This window comes from Taeniopygia guttata, chromosome 4, assembly GCF_048771995.1.
Source record: "Taeniopygia guttata chromosome 4, bTaeGut7.mat, whole genome shotgun sequence".
Lineage (NCBI taxonomy): Eukaryota > Metazoa > Chordata > Aves > Passeriformes > Estrildidae > Taeniopygia > Taeniopygia guttata.
Window position 1 is genome coordinate 66798696 of NC_133028.1, and position 19349 is coordinate 66818044.

Here is a 19349-nt window from a genome sequence, read left to right on the forward strand (position 1 = left end):
ATAAATTGCACTTGGTTTTTAATTCATTTCCCAGAAGAGAGAGTTGGCTGCTACTTTTCTTTTTGGCAGTGATATCCATCCAAGTGAGCTCATAATTTAGCAAGTAAAGGAGATTGATTCTGAAAGAACTGAAAGTTAAAAGCTATTAAATGAATTACAGATTTGCAGATATTTAAAGATGTATTCCCCAGTCCAGAATTCTAAGTCAAACTTTAAGGAGAACCAAAGAGACTAAAGACAAAGTAAGTCAGGAGAAGCCATGTAAAGCATAAATGAGGATATGCATTCTTCACATGGACTTCCTATGGTTAAAATCTGTTGGATAGAAGGCAAAGATAAAACAGAGAAACAAAGTTTCACTGCTAACAAAAAGTATTGTTTTAACCATGATTCATTCCAGGGTGTCTCTCCAGTATTAAATCTTCCCTCTCAAAACAAAAAGCAAGGACTACTGACAAAAATTACAGCCACTATCTCCATGCAAACATTCAAAATGAAGTTTTTAACAGTTTTGAAATCATTTATCACTCCTCTGGCTACTAGGTCATTTTTGTTATGCAACATAGCTTTATATGTCCAGCTTAAAAAAAACAAGCAGTACAGATAAGGAGGTGTGCAGACAGGTATGCTCAGTTTAGTGGCCTGCAGTCCAAGTCCCAGAATTTATTGAAAATTATTTTAGTTCATAGCAGAGGCTGACAGAGATAAAATATCCTTCATTGTTAAGCAGGTAAGAGGAGTTACAATAGCCCAAAAGCATAAAAAGAAGCCCAACCCAACCAAAAATTCCACTCAAGTCACAAACAAGTAATTGTTTATCCTCATCCAGTGTATATATTGCATGGAAATTAACATGGAACAAACAGAATTACTTAAAGAGCCAAAAAAGCAAAACCAGTAGTGTACAAAAGAGCTGGGGACAGACTCTTCCAAATTAATTAACTACTGTTTTTTTGAGGTGAGTACATAGGGCATAGAGTTATATATCACAAATACACTGTTAAAAAAATAACTTGTACTATTCTAACCAACCCCAGAACCCTGCAAAATTTCTTCTTTAAATACAAGAAAATATTTCTCTTACAAACATCTCTTAAAAATGCCCTTAAAACTAAACTGCTTCTTTACACAAGACTGATTAGGTCACCCAGAGATAGGTATGATACAGACATAAACTTCTAAAAAAATAATTTAAATTATTTTCCCTCATTGTGAAACATGGTTCTTCCAGAATTTTTTATCTACCTTTAAAGCACAAAATATGCAGGCATCTCCTTGACACACGTGTCCAGTTAAACCTCTTAAACTTCGTCGAAATATGTCAAGTTGCCATAATACCTACAAAAAAAAAAGAGAAAATAAGTAACCAGTTCTGAAGGTTCTTTGCTTAACACAACATACAGTAAACAATTTTCATTGTTTTATTTCTCATAGCATACAACTTAAGTACCAATACTGTTTCAGGAAATGTGGGTTTTTTCCATTAGTTTGGTATGTTATGGAGGTGGACATGAAAGTTTAACATTCAGCACTTAAAATTTAGATCTGTTTTTTAAACGTTTTGAAACAATGTATTTTGGAAAAAGAACTGAAGTACTCTCAAGGAAACAAGCAGCAATCTAAACTCTGTGCAAGGACTGTAGCAGTTTCCTTAAAGCTCTACATAAGAGTTAAGTCCTATATTATATTTTTACAATCTCTTATCAAAATGATTGCTGAAATACATATGTTTTTGCACCGGTCAAAATAATCTGGGTTCTTACACAGGTATGTGTCTACCTTATTTGTGTAAATAAGGTAGAAACAAAAAGGTAATACCCACAAGATACCCCACAAAAAGGTAATAACGGGCTACGCCCACTGCTTTCAATATCTAATGTCTTGGGTACATATGAAGTGAAGCAGTTCAGAAAGTTGTCCATTTAAAGAATAAAAATAAAACCCCTAAAAATGAGTTGTCAAGAGGCACAGTAAGACAACAGCTGCAAATTCAGGGGAAAAAAAAGATATCCTATCCATAAACATAAAAGCTAAAATTAAATAGGATGTATTGGAAAACCAAAGTCCAAAGCTCAGTTCTGAAGGTGGAGCAGAGGTTAAAGAAAAGAAAGGAACACATTCCTCCTTGTAAAAGGGCAGTCACCAACCATATGCCACTGTTTGATAAACAGCACTGGGTTGTGAAGTTGTAGGATTGTCTGAAACTAGAACTAAAAATTACTTTAGGCTTCATTTTAGGGCACCTAAGTGAAAATAGCAGAACTGCAAGAGAATATAGGTCATGCTGCTCCCATTGGATGCCAAACAGCAAATATTCTACTAAAACTACAGTACGATTTTATTTTAAATACGTATAGATACTATATATACCGCATCGCTACACCTCTCATATCTCCTAGTTTTAAATTTTAAGACTTCCAATTTTTAGAAAATCTATGTCTATTAAGTACAGTCTATTAAGCCCTCTGCCAGTTTGAGAAATAATTCTGTACAATTTAGAAACATCAAAATCTGAGCATTTCAAGAAGTACCTTGTTGTAAGAAGAATTCCAAGTCATATTGCTTTGGTACCAAGTGTATCTCCTACTCTAATTCCACAAATCTTTCCTAAGATTAGAATCAAAGCCCTCACTATATGTGAATATTCTGATATACCCCAATATTACAGGTTCACATGCTAATTTTGAGAAAATGGTATTTTAATAAAAATAGTATCGTAGTCAATACAAGTAGTAACCTGTTGCTCCACCTAAAAAAGTGTCATATCAATTTTGGAAGTAATTTTGCTGTGTTTGACAGAAACATTACTTTTTAAATTCAAGTAGAAAGTTTAAAAGTGTTAACTCCTATATTTTCAGATACAAAAGAAAAGGTTTTCAGATATCCTTGATGCATGCAAATAAAATTTTGTGCAAAATAAAGCATTAATATTCTCAATCCTTTACAGTTAAATGCTGAATAAAATTATCTTCATAACAGTGTCTTATTCCTACAATTATGATTTTTATTTCCCCAGACACTCAGAAAAGTCTACTCCAAAACTGTTTAATAGATGAAGTTTTTTCTTACCTGAACAGCACTATTAAGAAAGCAGCTGTTTTGTCCAGGTTCATTTAGTAAGCCTTTTGTAGGGGCCAGGGATAGGATACTTCCAGGCTGATAAACTTTTCCAAGGTTACCCCCAGGTTTTCTTAGGAATTTCACCCATGCCATTGTTTTTCAGAGTTTATAATCACAATGTTCACACTTAAATATTTAAGGATATGATGGGTGCAAGGCAAAGAAGGTGGTTCTACAATAATATTTCTAAAGTCATGGCATTCCATTCAACTCTGTGCAGTAGTAACCATTCAGGGGCTTAAGTCCATTTTCCACGAGCAGGTGTGAGCCATCCCTCAGGAGCAGTCTCCCAGTAAAAATATGGCTGAACAATGTTTGAACCCTCAGTCTTAAAAATATAAATATATAATGGTGTCCAGTTAAGGTTAAAACATGTTAAAAGTCCTTAGGATACAAGTTCTTATTAAGCAAGTTGCACAGTAACTGACTTCTTCCAGGGATATCAATAAAGTATTACTATAAATCATTAGTTGTATTATGTTGAAAGTTTATATGTGTATATATATATCACAGAACTGCAAAGTTCTTGTCAGGTGTTATACTCCTGTTCTCTCATTTTGTTCCATCTTCTTTTTATTTCTAACTGTAACCCACGAAATATATTCCAGTTTACAATATGCCATGTTTATTTCATTCTCTGTCCAGTGAACCTGAAATAAGAAAAAAAACACAGAAATTATTGAAAAAAAAGAAAAATCCAAAAAGCTAAAGATCTTCTAAATTAAAATAAAGATCACAGCTGAAACAATCTGTAAATCTAAAGGCAAGACAAAATAGCCAGGAAAGAGGAGAAGAAAAAAATCCCCACCTAATAATTTTTAAGCCATAAAAGTTATTTTATCTATCATAATTTATTATCTTCTAAGTTCTCACACATCTCTAAAGACCAAAATAAAATTGCTGTAAAGATTCTCCTAATAACCAGCAACAGCTTATAAAAAGACCATATAGTACACAAGTTATTCAATCTTTGACTCTCCAAGTCTAATAAAAACATTACCAAGAAATAAATATTTTTATTCAACACTCAAAAAGCTATGCTGGTTTTTATTTCAGTTTTATGGATGGATTGTCAGCTAGTACTCAGCTTTCAGAAGTTTGTGCTGCCTACTAAACACTACATAAATGTGTCATTAACCTGGTTGCATTCTCAAAGCAACCAGAAAAACAGTGCTAACAGCAATGCAAGAATATTCTGGTTGCTACCCCAATTCCAGGACTTTCAAATTCCAACAATAAGGGTTTTTTCTCCCTTATTGTTGGAATGAAGGAGCATGTTGAAGGCTAAATGAGTCCATTTCCAGAACATCCCCACAACCACATGTAAAGCCCAAGCTGTGATCCTCTCACAACAATGGATTATTCTGTCAGTTTGGCATTACTACATCACCCACACAAACATTTGGAGAAACAGCGCAGAACAGAATAAATTTAAATAAACCAACACAATTGGGGTGGCATATGTGGGAAAGAAAGAGAAAAAAAAAAGGGGGGAAATTTGGGCTCACATTTCAATGGAGATATTCACCTTAGATTCCACAAGCATGGGAGATACTACAGACATGTCAGTGTACTTCAAAACCTGCAGCTTCTCACTACAGTTTTTTCCAATATGTGAACTTAGCACAATTAATGAGGAGTATTAAAAACCAAAAATTGTGTAGTTTGAATACTGTATAAACTGGAAGAGAACTTTGCTCAACTCAGAACAAGCAACATCACATTCACACAAAACCACCCTACAGCTCTCTAATACTGCTCAGTCATATTCAAAAATACCCACAGGAAGTCTTGCACCCCTAAAACCATTCCCCATTATTTAAGGGCAATGCTGGTACTTGCTTGTATTTAAAAATAAAATCCATAACTGGAACCTAATCAAAAGTCTCCTTTGCCTCATGAATAATTGGATGAGTTCCGTTTGTTTACTGATGTTACTGTATCTCACCCGTAAGTAATTTGATTTAATAATACTGGAGATAGTAAGTGTGATTTGTGGCAGCACTGAGCAAGGAGTCTGAAATCTAGCTGGAAACTGACCTTGCCAGAACATCATGTAACAATTTTGTTTTCTTTATGTTCACTTCAGTTAATCCAAAAAGAGAATAGGAAAAGAAAATGTAGCTGGAAATGTGGAAATGTGTATCAGCTTCAAACCTTATTACAAATACACACTCTGTTTTGGAAACAAGATTTCATCCAGAGCAATTTAGGATAATGACAAAGAGCATTCATTTCCTAAGAACTTACAGGAAGTAATTTTGTCTTGCATTTCAGGGATGCCCTACAACTAATACTCCATGCACCAAGCATTTAGCTGTGGGCTGGCTCTCAGGAAAAGTTATAACAATTCAGTGCAAGAATTTAATAAAAAAGTGTTTCTGGATTAGCTCTGTGTTACTGTCCCATTGCATTAAAATGCTTCCTGCTGAATTTCACATCCACAAAGCTATGAATACAAATAATTCCATCTGCCACACAATCTTATTCTAGTAAATTGCAGAACACCTTAATTGCAGTTTTCATATGTAGAAGTTCCACTGCAAATTTTTTCTCCGCTGCATCAAATACTGTGGTGCATGGCTTCTCATTCATTAGTAAGAGAGGCATTGTAGATGAGCCTTATAATGGTGCCAGAAGCAAAGGGAATAATTTGTCATCACAGCCTCTCCATAAGGTGAGAAAGCCTTTTGGTTTGAAGTTTACATCGGACAAACATCTCAGTTTTCATTTGAAAAAAAACCCAAGAAGAACATGATTACTCTGCTGACAAGCCTATCCCCATCACACATGGCTCCATAAACCAGATAAGTGATGCTGCTGATCAGTTTTGGTTGCTTCACCTCCCATAAGTTTGGGGGAGCTTTCAGGTGACTAGGACTTGGACCAGACTCCCATAACCCAAATTCAATAGTCAGTAGCACTATAATTAGGACCTGAAGACTTCTTCCTTGTCTATGATAAGCCAGTGTTGCTAAGGGAACTGTAGCATTTATGAACCGCTGGTGTTTACCAGATCTTTTTAAGCTCTTGGCTTGCCAAAGGTGTGAGTGACAAAGTATAGACCATCAGTCAGCTGGGCATGCCCTGTCCCTGGCAGTGTTCAAGGGCAAGTTGGATGGGGCACTGAGCAACTTGGTCTAGTGAAAGGTGCCCCCGCCCATCACAGGGGGATTTGGAAAACAATGAATTTTAAGGTCCCTTCCAACCCAAACATTCTGAGATTGAACCATACTAAGTGCAATATTTCAGGAAAAGAGTTATTTCAGACAGTGTTAACGACATGCTACAGAAGATTTTTAGCATCTAAGAATTAAAGGAATATTCTTAACCTTCAGATTACAGGAATTGATTGAGTACAACTGTTCTCAATCAAAGACACTAAACAAGAGCTCTCAAACCAATGTCTATTTACTATTTAACTTCTTCTACCTTGCCCAATTTCAGCCACTGTTCTTCAGTCACAACTGATCTCATCAAGTAGCTTGCTACCCTTAGCTTTGCAGCCTCAAAGGACAAAACACATGCCTGTCAAAAATTTCTGGCACTTGCCTTTACAGCTTCCAGAACAACAAAGCCACTTGTCAGCAGAACTGCACGTTATCACCTGCTTGGTTGCTACACCTCAGCACATAGCTGTGGCTGGCACAGACTCTTTAGTTTAAGAAGCAGTGTCACTAAAGAAGCTTAGAAATCAGTGCAGCTGATATTTTGCCTAAACAATCACTTTGTACAAGCACATTTGGGTTTAAGCATCTCTGATATCCATCAAGATAAAACTGATGAGATAAACAGTTGGCTCTGTGAACACTGGAACTACCAATGCCTGGGCTCCTGATAATTTTCTGCCTCGTGGCTGAGTTCTTCCAGTTTTCTCTCTAGCTGGGGCATAAGCCAACTTTGCTCCTCACATCATCTTACAAGGGCTCTCTCTTCCAGCCAGCTGCCTCTTTTCATGCACTTTCTAAGTACATAATCATCTTTGAGGCTTCTATCCCTTCTGTCAAATTGAGTGGAAATCTGCCAACAAGTTCAAAAGTTGTTGACTGCTTCTATCCCTGAAATTTGGCTGAAGAATAGTTATTTACATCTTCTCAGCTTCACTTTGCCACTATTCTCAGTGTGTTGCACAAATTACTAATGGCAAACCTTTCTCATGCCCAGTGCCGAGGTTACTTTTAAGCCACACAGCATTTTGCTTCTGCTTCATGCCTCTGTGCTGAGCCTGGCAAATCCACCCAATACCCTGACAACTCTGGGAAACCAATGCCTAAACTGATGTAACTTAGGAATTTAGACACAAGACAACAAAAATGGTGAATGAAGAGTGATGAAATATATTATGAGGGAATAAAGCTGTGATGGGAAACCACTAAAATTCTCTGCAATGAGCCAATATTATTAGGACTCAGGTTACTGTCTCCTCCTTAACAGAATGAAATTCATCAAAATTTCAACAGCTTGCAATTGCAAGAATTTGAGTGTTTTCTTCAGTTCAAAGATTGTCATTTAAAGTTGCCAAATTTTGTTAACTGCACGAAAATCTGATTTGTATTGTGACAGTGCTGGAGGTTGTAATAATTTTTTCCTACATTTGAAAAAAGAAATAAACAGTGAAGCTGCTTTAAAAATGTAGAAAAATACCAAAATTTAAAAGGAATAATCTCTTACACCCACCTCAATGAGGCAGAATCATAATTTTTTGGCCTCTGAACAGATCCTGTCCCCTTCCACCTTTAGCCCCCGTGTTAAATATATTTGTCAACAAATCTCACACACCATAGGATACATGTAAATGCTTTTAGTAGCCACGAGTCTTTGTCTTTGGAAGTTGCCACAGAAATACATTAACGGGAATGCAAATTCTCACTATTTTAAACATCAGAGAGGGAGAAAAACTTCATTAATAGCACTTACTTGCCACACACGTAAGAAGAAACAAGAACAACACTACAAGAAAAGGCCAATATCAGTGTATTACCACTGGCTGGTATTGGTCTGACACATTCTTTCTCCTTCAGTCACTGACTTAACAAGCCCCCAAGACACCAAAGGAGTATTTGATGTTATCTCCTCTAGAAAATCTTCCAAACGCAGATTTTCAACCCAGAGTTTTTCTTTTTTTCAGCATCTCTATTGTCTCTTCTGGAGCCCTTGCCTATTTAGCTGTCCCTCCTATGCCAAACCACTGCTCCTGCACGTCACATGTTTCTGTTCCCTTCCAGGACGGAGAACCAGAAGCTTAGATACAATCCCAGACAGCTTTTGTGTAAATGCACAATTTTTTGCTTTAAGCTGTTCCAGTAAAAACTTTCCTGTTTGCATCAAAACCAAAACAACAGGTTCACAGCTCAGCCTCCTCATCTGTTTCAAGGAGCAACCGACTTCAGAAATAGCTGCAATGGGAACTCTGAGTAAAGATCTTGGAGAACACAAATGCCCAGCCCATGACATGGGCCAGCATTTACAGTGAATCATCACACAGACACCACAGAGATTTTTGGTTCTCCGTCTTCCTACTGCTTTACATGCGATTATTCAAAGGCTACAATGTACTCTTCCCCGAGCCTCAGAAAGATAGAATGTATCTTTACAGTGATAGTCACACTTGCCTTTTTGTCTCAGATTAATTGCCTGCTTTTCAGGTGTTTGATCTGTGCAGATGTTTGATCATTAATAGAAGTGCAAAATACCAAGTTCTGCTCTTCCGCCAAAAGCTTTCTGATTTCTTAAGTCAACAGGAAAAAAATGACAAAACTGAATTACAAGGAATGGTAATGTCAGCATCATCTTTAAACACACACATATTTTACAGGTTTGTCAAAAAAAGAGTTTGAATGTCTGAATCACTACACCTCATATATTTCCTCATAAATATATCCTTCCTACAAACATTTCGCTTCATCTACACATTTAAAATCCTGATCTAGCCTCAACCCATCATCATTGAACCTGGCCCCAACAAACTCCTACTTGTTTCTGCTCAAACCATGAAGCTTGTGAAGAACTCTGTGAATAGGTTTTACTCCCATCACTACATCCCTCAGTGACTAAACTGTTTTACTCTATCAAGAGGCATACATCAAAAAATAAGCAAGAACAGTGTCAATACCCTGGCACCCTCTGGGTCACATATCCAAGTAATTCTGTCAGTGGCACAACATGCATACTGTATGGCCAAAAAAAGATTCTGCACTATCAAGGCTTAATATGAATGTCAAGTGCATATTTTTCCTGTTTTTACTGTCAACATCCCACTGGTCAAGAATAATAACTTTTTATACAAGTAATTTGATACTTCAAAAAAATAACCAGTAAGTACTTCTTACTTTGCAACAATTTGTTAGGGGAAGAAAGGATTATTTACCGTTTGACAAGGCTAATTTACAGTCAGATTATAACATGAGATCTCACTATTTTAAAACCAAAAATCACCCTTTCATTTCTATAAGAAAAGAGCAGGTAATCATAAAATGAGTTCAAGGGATTTTCCATTGCCTTGGGGTGGAAGGGCATCATCAATCAGGCACAATGCTGTTTGCACGATTAAGTTGTCGTTCTTAAAATAGTCTTAGTAGCTTCAAAGTTAGGAAAGCGTAAGTGGTTCATTGGTGTTTTTAGCAGGGTGTTCCATGAGCAAAATAAAATACTAAGTAGAAATATGTAAAACTCACTTATTCTGGGAAGGCGAAAATGAACGTTGAGAGAACAAGTCATGGTTCCTCCGAAAAGCTGATTTTAAAATATTTGCATTGAAAATCAAAGTAAGGGATACAGGTAAACTTAGACCAGATGCTAAGCAGGTGATTTGCATGTATTCGCATACATCTACCCACATGCCTCTGAAACTCCATCTATACAACAACACACAGCAAACAATTCTGCCTCCAAAACGCTGCAAACTGATTACATTTCCAACAGCTCCAACACTACCTGTACTGGCATTTCCTGTTCCAGGCAGACAGCCTCTGGAAGGGCTCCTAAGAACTCTCTGGCGGGCATGTGACCGCCGCGTTGAACATTAACCGCGGCTCGCTCCGAGCCCGCACCGCCGCTCGCGGGGTCCCCGCTCGGGCTCCGCGGCCCCTCCGCTCCCACAGCGGCGGGGGCAGCGCCGGCCGCGGCCCCGGAGCTGCGGCTATTCCCCACCCACGCAGCCCCGGCAGGGATTTAACCCCGGCCGCCCCTCCAGCCGGGAGGAGGCGGCGGTCCCGTCCCCCGGCACTCCGCGCTCCGTCCCCACCTCGGCACCGCAGCCGCCTGTCCCGCCGGGACCGCGGCCACAACCGTGCCCGCTCCCCGGCCGGAGCCGACCCCTGCTCACTGCAGTTTACCCCCTGCCCGACGCGCGGCTCAGCCCCTATCCCACCCCCGCCTCAGTCTCCGCGGACCCCCGGCTCACCGGCGGCTCCGCACGCAGCTCCTCTCCCGCCCCCTCCCGGCGGCGACTCCAGGCGCGGCCCCGCCCTCACGGCAACTTTTACTTCCCCCTCCTCTCCCCGCTCCTCCTTCGCGCTCCCCTCCCCAGCCCGGCGCCGCCGCGCCTGCGCAGTGCGGGGGCAGCCGGGGCGCTGTGCCGGAGCGGTGTCCCGGATATTCCCGAGCCAGGGCGCGCGGGGAGCGGGGAGAGGGGAGAGGCCATTGCGCGTGCGCGGGGCGCGCGCGGGAAGGCGCGCGGGGTCGGGGTGCGCCTGAGGGGCCGCGATGGCGCCTGAGGCGCTGGGGCGGGAGCGGGGGCGGGACTCGGATCTCCGCGTCCTGCCGAAGGTGCGGGGGGAGCCGCGGCCAGGTAAGGGGCTGTCACAACCCCGCTGCTCCCTCCCCGCCTGCTCACGGTTCGAGGGCACAGGCGTCCTCGGTTTAAAGGGCGCCGAGGGTGCCCCTCAGGTGCTCGGGTTTGGAGTTCACAACCCGTTAATATAAGCGCGGCGGCGCTTGTTTTTTCCAGCAATTGTTTTCCAGTTCCCATTCTAGGATATCTGGCCGTACTTTCCCTGAGGTGCCCATGGAATAGCACTGGCATAAAAGTGGCTTGTGAGCCAGACCCCACACAAGTGTATATCCACCTCAGAGTTGCGTTTCGCTTCCATTCGGTCTGCAAAGATCCTGTGTGATTGTTAATTTATCTATCACCTGCCCCAGAGTCACTGCCCCAAAGTTGTGTTCCCTCTGATTTTTATCTAATCTATTATGTTGGCCAGGGAGTGGTGTTTCCTTTTGTTATTTGAGATAGGAATTCTGTATCCACAAATGCTCGTATTTCTAGTTGCTCAAGTACCTTTTATATTCCACTATTATGGTTTTTTTTCCTGGATAAACATGTAGATTTCACGATCACAGTTCATTTCTAGGTTAGCGATGCTTTTTTAGGTGCTACCACACCCAGCATCAATCCTTGGCACATGCTGATGGATATAACTTGTATTTTTTCTCTTCCAATTGCCTTTCTGATAGTCTTCTAGGAATGGAAACGTGCTTCTGTGCCTCAGAGCATGTTCAGTTTTCCAACAGTATCTTCTGCAATAGCAAATAAAATTATTTCCCTGTAGAGTTCCCTTTCTGCGTCTACTTTAGGTCATCCAGATTGCAAAATGACTGTGTGGAATACAAGGCACGGCATCAAATTAGCTCACTAGTTTAAATACGACATTTTGTTGTTCTTGTATTCCATTTTATTTTAATGGATACATTTTCCTCAGGTTACTTTTTGCTACTGTTTCTTCCATTATATTGTCGGTGTAAAAGCCCCATTAGCAAAGCTATGTTAGCAGGTTCACTCTCCAGTGTTTTCCAACAGCTTTTTGGTGATTCTTTGGCAAGATTTTCAGTGAATTTTACAGACTTCTGTCTTACATATATAGAAATAGCTAGATAGATCAACAGATAGCCAAAATTTTTCAGTGATTTGTAGAGTCATGTTCACAAATTGGAATTACTTACTACAGGATTTGTAGAAAATGTTTTTTCTTGAGGCGTTAGGATGTTTTAACTGGATGGATTTTAGTTTTTAATGGATGCCTTTTTTTTCTCTTGTTTTCTTAAAAATTCCATAGAATTTGTGATTTTTTTTTAAGGGAATTGAATATCTGATCCATTGTTCAAAGATTCGTACAGTATCATGGCTCTACTTTTTTGCATAGTTCTTTCTTAACTATTCATTGAAGGATACTTACTAGAAACTTAAGGGTAAAAATATGTTGAAAGTCAGTCTGTTAACATAGCAATTAAAAATCTAATTTTGCGTCCGTGCATCTTGTTACTGTACACCCTTAAAAAGCATTCTGCCCATTGTTTTGTGTAGCATCAGTTCAGTTCTTGATCCCTGTGTTACTTCTTTGCAAAGCCAGTCAAGCAAAGGCATCTGTGTGTCCCAAAGTGGGATTATGACTTCATTTTGATATTTTTGCTTTCCCTGAACTCTGCTTTTCATGTTTGCCTCTGCCCTTTCTTCAGCATGGATTTGTTTTTCACCACTAATCTTTAGAAGTTCCTTTAGGATTTATATTGGTTTCTTCTGTTCCTTTTTTTTTCTCCCGGAGTAAGTGTGGTCTGTGAGCTTTAATTATAGCATATTTTAGGATTCTCTAGCACTGAATCTTAACAGAGCCTTCCACACACAGTTCAGGCAGAGAGTGGCACAGGTGCAGCACAGGAAGCCCTAAATGAGGTAGCAGAAGAATTTTAAAATTAGAATAAATTGTACAAAACAATGCTACCAGGGCAAATGATTTCCTGCTGCTGTTTGTGGCAGTGCAGGATATGTGCTAGGCACGATGCACAGGAATGTTTCTCTGGGTTTATGAGTACACTTTGGTATTATCAATAAATAGATGGTTACACTGGAGGGTTGATGGAGAGCTGAAGAGGTGCTAAACTTGCAGGAGAGGGGTTGAAGGAGGTGGGTTCAGGATGTGACAAAAAACACCAAGATGGGAGGGAAAGGAGGCGGAACTTGTCCAGATCCTTAAGAACATCCAGGGCATTGCGAGTTTGCACATGTCCATTCCAGGGTAAAACACATTTGTGAATAGCTACATGCCAAAAGAAAAGTCTTAACATAGTTGGGAGACATCAAAATGTTCAAAGGTAATTAATTGCATGAAATGTTTTTCCTCAGTGTTGCAGACATCACATATCATTTTCATCAATGACTGAGCTACAGATCTGTGTTTTACAGAGACACACAAGGGTTTATTTTGGTGTTACCATTTTCCGGTTCCAGGGTAATGTCTAATCTTGTTGCCAGTGGTTTTTCTGTAAATAAATTCTGACTTCTTCATCTGAAGTAATTATGTTGTGTATTTTTTTCTTTTAATATGCATTTTTGATTAGTATTTTCATACCTGTAGCTGTACTGGAACACCTGTTCTCTAATTTCTTTCTTATTTATTCCTAATGCTTTGAACAAGTTTACAACAACCTTTTCAATCAACTGTTATCCTCTTCATGTTCAAATGTTTCATAAAAAATTTTGCTCCTCTAATTCTTCTTGGAAGGGTACAATACTAAGGTTTGTGGGTTTTTTTGAAAAATAGTTAAGCAATATTTTATTAAGTCATTGATTTTGTCATTACTGCTCTTGTCTTCTGCATGGATCTTTCTCCTTTATTGGGAGCTGTACATCATGTGAAATCAACATTATGTACTTAATGGGAACTGTGTCTGTACTTACTGGAGTATTTTGCAAAAGTTAAATTAGAAAATTATGTGTAAGGTCTGAGGCAGAAAATTCCACAAGCCAATACAGAATTTAAGGCGTGCTTTATTAGTTACATCTCTTTTCAAGTGTTTTCACTGCATTTAATTCAGCACTACACTATATTGCCTGTTATGGTCCAGTCTGTTTTACTGGCCTATCATAAACAATCTTTATGTGATCAAGTACCATTTAGCACTTACTTTAAGACACTTTTGAGATAATGCCATTTTAAATGAAAATCTTGTTTAATTCCAGTGGATGGGAACTGCCATCTTGTTGTTGTGAAGTAATTACTGAGCTCTGAAGAGAGTGTTTGAGGCTGTGCTACTCTTCTCAGGAGAAAAAAAGGATAAAAAGAATCATTCTTCTAGAAGAAAATATAGTTTGAAAGATACCAGGAGCACTGGGCCCTATTCTGCCTAGGCTGTAGCAGGATAAAGTTTCATTAAGTAAGGTAAGGGTTACTTCAGAATATGTGATTTTCCCACATTCTCTAAGCCTTTGGGGTACTGTCAGATCATATGTTTAAACAGTTCTGCCTGGAAAAGACAAAAAAATCTTTCAAATTCTAAGATGTTCTTGCAGTTGCTTGTCTTCAGGAGCAGTGCTTTTTCATTGAGTGATTGGCTCAGTGCTCTGCATAATTCTGCAGGAGTTGAGGAAAACACCCTGGTAGGATAGAGTGCCGTGAAGGTGGAGAAGAACCAGTGAAAAGTAGTATTTTTATTATTTGTGACATCAAATAGCAATTATATGCATTTGCTATGGCTTCTGAAGGGAAGCCCTTTAGCCCAAGTGCTCTAGGCTGCATGCTCAGCGGTATTGCCACAAAATTATCCAAAACAAGAGCAGAATAAATGAAAAATATATCTTCATCTTGCAGTAAACCACATGAGAATGTGTTTTCTTATGGGAAACTTTACCTAACTCCATTCCAGTGCTCAAATCTTCCCTACTATGAACACCTTATTCCCACAACATTTCTTTTAAACACACTCCAGCAGTGTTTTCCTCATATAGTCTGTAGCAAGTGTCACATGAAGCTTAGTCATCCAATTGATCTCATTCCCACATCCTGCATACAGCCTAAAATTTATACATGTAAATTGAGGACATTAGAAGGCATGAATGAAAGGAGAAGAAAATGGATCCTGTCTGAAAAAAATATCACTGTCTTTTTTCATCTTAAAAGCTCCAAGTGAGGCTTCAGAAGCAATGGGAGTGTTAAGTGGTGGTTTATTTTACCTAGGTTAAAAAAACCTGCCTAGCATTTCTGCTCGAGTTTGATCTTTTTCCTCCTCCTCTCAGTTAGCTGTGGACACTTTCAAAGAGCACAGCCACCTTTTTTAAACTTTTCTTCCTGTAGGTGCAGGAATAAACACAAGATATTTTCCTCTTATTCATTGTATATTAGCCTGACTATACAAATTTTTCTGGTAGCTTTCAAGGGCTACAGTGTTCAGTGGGGTGGCAAAAGCAATTTCATTGAAGTCATCTAGAATTTCACCCTTAGAAAAAGAAACATTGGTTTGCATTCTTCTCCAGATTTTGATGATAATGGGCCTGGAACAAGGTCTCTGTGTTCTTGATTTTTTTTCATTCTTTAGGAACAAGGAAAAGGGTGGGGGTTGCATAAGTCTTGCAACTGAATATTTTTCCTCTTGGATAATCCAGTTTCCAGTCCAATAATCTACTTCTGTGGAACAACAATGCAATAGGATAGCCTAAAATAGGAAAGGATTTCAGTTTTTAAAGTTAGTTGTTGGAACAGTTGAAGTATAAGAAAATTCTGTGCATGCTGTATATGTCTGACAACTGTTTAAAATTGTGTCCTCATTTGGATGTTCTTGAAAAAATAAAGTTTTTATGGTGATCTTTGTTTGTGTTGCATCAGTCTTCAACAATCCTTACAAGTTTCCAGGTCTCATTTATTGCTTCCTCCTAGCATGTAAACCAATAAGAATGGATGTCTGCAACAGAAAAAGTAAAGCAAGAGAGGTCTGATTCATACGGACAACTCCTGTGGTTGAATTGAACTTTCAGGGTGAAACCCAACATGAGGTAAAAATGAAAACAAAAGAGAAGAATTTAGTGATTATAAAATGAGAAATAATATACTGACTGACATTACATAATATATATTCTGTCTCATTGAAAAAAAAATACATTGAATACTTCAGATAATAGAATGCAAAAAATGTTTTGTATTTTGTCCTGGGTTAGAAACTGAGGAAGATTTGGTTTGAAATACATGAGTTGAGTCCCTTCCTCATGCATCTCAGTCTATAGCCAAGTAAAATGTAACAGTGTTAAAACATAGTATTTTAATATGATGATGACTTCTTAGAGAAAAAAATATGGAAGTAAATAGGATAAAACTTTTTTTTTTTTTTTTTGCCATAGACAGATCATGCCAGACATGCCTGCTTTCTAGAGTAACTTCTTTTCTAGATAAACAAACTTGTCACACTGAAGAAAAGGGAAATTTTTAAGGTAAGTGTCAGATGGGCAAAGAAATAGCCCAGAGGAAAAGGTAGCAATATGGTACACTTAATGGCAGGGGGAAGTTGGAGCTCTGTCTGAAAATTGATATTTAAACTCAATTTTTTCATTAGTGATCCTGGCACAAAACCTAGAACTTGCTAATGAGCTCTGTTGGCATCACAAAGTTGAGAAATAGTTCCTGTAGTGTGGTGTTGTACTGAACTAATTGGATGAGCTTGAGGCATAGAGAAATAAAATGGGATGCAATATAAAATACAAGGTCGTGTGTTAGAGCCTAATGGGAAAGGCTCCCTGATAAAAGCTCAGAGCTTGTCCGGTGGAAGATGAGAGAATTTTAAAGAAGTGGGTGTGCAAGCCAGAGACAGAGTGGCTCTGAGTCACTGATTTGCTGCTACTGTGGAAAATGTGAATCCAGTCACAAATCATTTCATTCCTGTACTTCTTGTACACATAAAACAGTACTAATGCCATGTGTTGCACATGTGGTCAGTGACACCTTAAAACAGAACAAATCTGGAAATCCACATGCAAGAAATTGAACTTAGAAGAGTTGTAAAAATATGTTTTAAATTCCTACTAAATGAAAGGAGTGGACAAGAGACTAAAAGGACTTGAATTTTTTAGTCTGGGCAACTGAAACATAAAAAATCTTACAATCTGAATATACCAGCTGAAGCAAATGTGACAGGAAAGGAAGCATGTATTAATTAAAAAAAAAAAAAGTTGTAATAAGAAATTAAGATGGGTATGACCAAATTTAGATTGAAAATTAGAGGAAGTTTTTTAAGTGACAAGGTGTCTAAACATTGCTAAGAGAAAATGTCTTGTTCAAGGAACGTATTCTGAAATAGCACTGTCTTCATCTCACAGAACCCTAGAGCAGAGCTGCAGTTCTGCTTTACTGCTTCCATCCCACTAATGTTTCCCATTTCCACATTTTCCTTTCTTTATGCCTATTTTATAAGCCACACCTGAAGGAATGATAAAGTGACATCACTAAATATAAGGAGACTTTTCGTTTTGAGCTGTGTGTAGTATCACTTCCTTTTCAGCTGGGAGACTTAATGAGATGGATTTGCATCACTGCAAAACCCAAATAGGAAATAGACACTTCCATTTTAGTTCAGCTTGCTCTTTTCCTTCCTTTTTGTACAGCATGTTCTTGTTGTTACCTTTGCCAGCAAATAGTCTAAATGTTCTCATTAAGAACTTGAGGAATGACATAGTGCTGGAATTCGCTGCCGGAATTAAGCCTTACTTGGCTCCTTGACATACAGTAGGCCAGCCTAGGAAGAGCCTGTCATGCCTCAAATGTTTGTTTATAATCATTTGTAGTTATCTTGCATAGTCATCTTTCAGTAATCAAGAGGGTAATGACCACAGTTTCACGTTAGTATTTGCCTAGATTAACTTGGCTCTGCAGAGAATCTTCTAAAAAGAAAAGGAAGTGGAATCATACACTCTGGACTTGTGCATGGCTGCCAGCTTTCCCCCTGTGGGGACTGGGTATGGTCAGCCTCCTGGCACCCAGGATCTCCTCAAGATTTGAAGCTTTTTACTTTTTTGTTTTGGAAGATGACAGTCCATATGTCCTTCAGAACTCTGGAGAAATCCAGTTCTAAGTTACACCTTCCATGCAAAGCAGCCTGAGGGCTTTCCTGTGCTAATGAGTACAGCCAGCTCTGAACTGGCAAAGTTCAAGCTGTTCTTTGTACAAACACCATCGAATATTTTAATCTCCATTTGCTTTTGAAAGAATAGTTGGCTTAAAATACCAGGGCTTATTTTCACTCTTACAGTGATTTATAAATCCTCTGCCTTTTGCAAGTGTTGTTTAACTTTGTCTCACAGTGTCTTTGTGCAGTAGGGAAGTATTGCAAATTCTGGGCCAGGTATTTTGGATGAATAGTCTGTTCTCAGGAAATCCAATTTTCATCTGAAAACAAAAGGATTGTGAATTCATCCTGAATTTAGTTTAAAGTTTTGTCCAAAAATAACAGTAAGAGAAGTTATTTGGACTTTTTCATAGCCTAAGTTACATCTTTATTTGAAGAACATCAAATACTAATTTGTTGATACTTTTATTAGTTAGAGCCTGCCCATTGTAGAATGAAATCCAATATTTCGAGTAAAATGAAAGTAGAACGTTATTCTAATTGAAATGTTTCTTGCATTCATTTTACACCATAGCCAGGAATATTATGTGTGTACTCATGTAAGGCTATTTTTTACTTTTTTATTTTTACAATGAAATTCATTCTTCAACATAAAAACAAAGAAAAAACCAAAACAACAGCAAAAACCCCAAACCAAAACAAAAACCAAACTAACAAAAATAAAACAGAAAAGGAAAAGAAAAAAAAAAAAAAACCCCAACTCCCAAATATACTATGATAAAAATAAAGGTTTATACAGCTTGCATTAGAATTTCTATTTTATTACAGGGAAAACTGAGGAACAAGTTTTGTGTGTTGTGTCCTAACCTGAGCTCTCTCTATAGGATCAGGACTCTTGCCAAAGGAGTAGCTGGGCAGGCTTTTGTGTTCCCTGCAGTGCCCATATGCTGTGTGGGATGTTTAAGTTAGCCTTGGCTCCCTCTGATTCCCGCTTGCATTTAAATGTCCCCATTTCCATGTGGGAATTGACTTTGCTCTCACTGCTCACCTAATGGATATTTTGATGTAAATTAATGACATTGTACTAACGGCCTGTGCTAGAATTGACATGGTACTTTAATACACGGCTTTGGGGAGACAGAAAGTACTTCATAGGACTGACAAATCCTTCTTTTCCAGATGTTTGACAGTGCCCAGTAAAAGATATTTAAAAAAAAGTTGGGTAGATGTGGGGTGATCATTCTTACACACTTCCTATGTTCCAGGTGCAGATCCCATAGTAGCCATTATCCATAATAGGCATAGTTACAACTATGAAGTTGTTTATTCTATTTTGAAGTTATTAATAGTTTTTGACCCATAGAATCTTATAGCACCAGGTTTCACAACCAGGCATTTTTGAGAAAATA

At 38.5% G+C, this 19349-nt stretch overlaps 1 protein-coding gene and 1 long non-coding RNA gene across 10 annotated transcripts in view; one reads left to right on the forward strand and one right to left on the reverse strand.

Moving 5' to 3' along the window:
• The window catches only part of USP53 (ubiquitin specific peptidase 53), a 28622-nt gene extending 17877 nt beyond the window's left edge, over positions 1-10745 (reverse strand). For 2 of the 9 annotated variants that reach the window (XM_072928799.1, XM_041716007.2), the window contains exons 1-4: positions 10523-10745; positions 8727-8848; positions 3070-3770; positions 1246-1338 (exon numbers count right to left, since the gene is read on the reverse strand). In XM_072928799.1, the coding sequence (XP_072784900.1) occupies positions 1246-1338; positions 3070-3213 (237 nt within the window). In that variant the 5' untranslated portion in view covers positions 3214-3770; positions 8727-8848; positions 10523-10745. Of the gene's footprint in view, positions 1-1245; positions 1339-3069; positions 3771-8726; positions 8849-9794; positions 9853-10053; positions 10480-10522 lie in introns of those variants that run through there. The other 7 variants (XM_072928800.1, XM_072928792.1, XM_072928795.1 and 4 more) reach the window with 6 other exon arrangements.
• Positions 10746-10772: 27 nt separating this feature from the next.
• Positions 10773-18774, forward strand: LOC115495082 (uncharacterized). The gene is made up of 3 exons (XR_012055806.1): positions 10773-10909; positions 14075-14273; positions 14472-18774. It is a non-coding gene; the product is annotated as an uncharacterized lncRNA (long non-coding RNA).
• Positions 18775-19349: the final 575 nt, after the last annotated feature.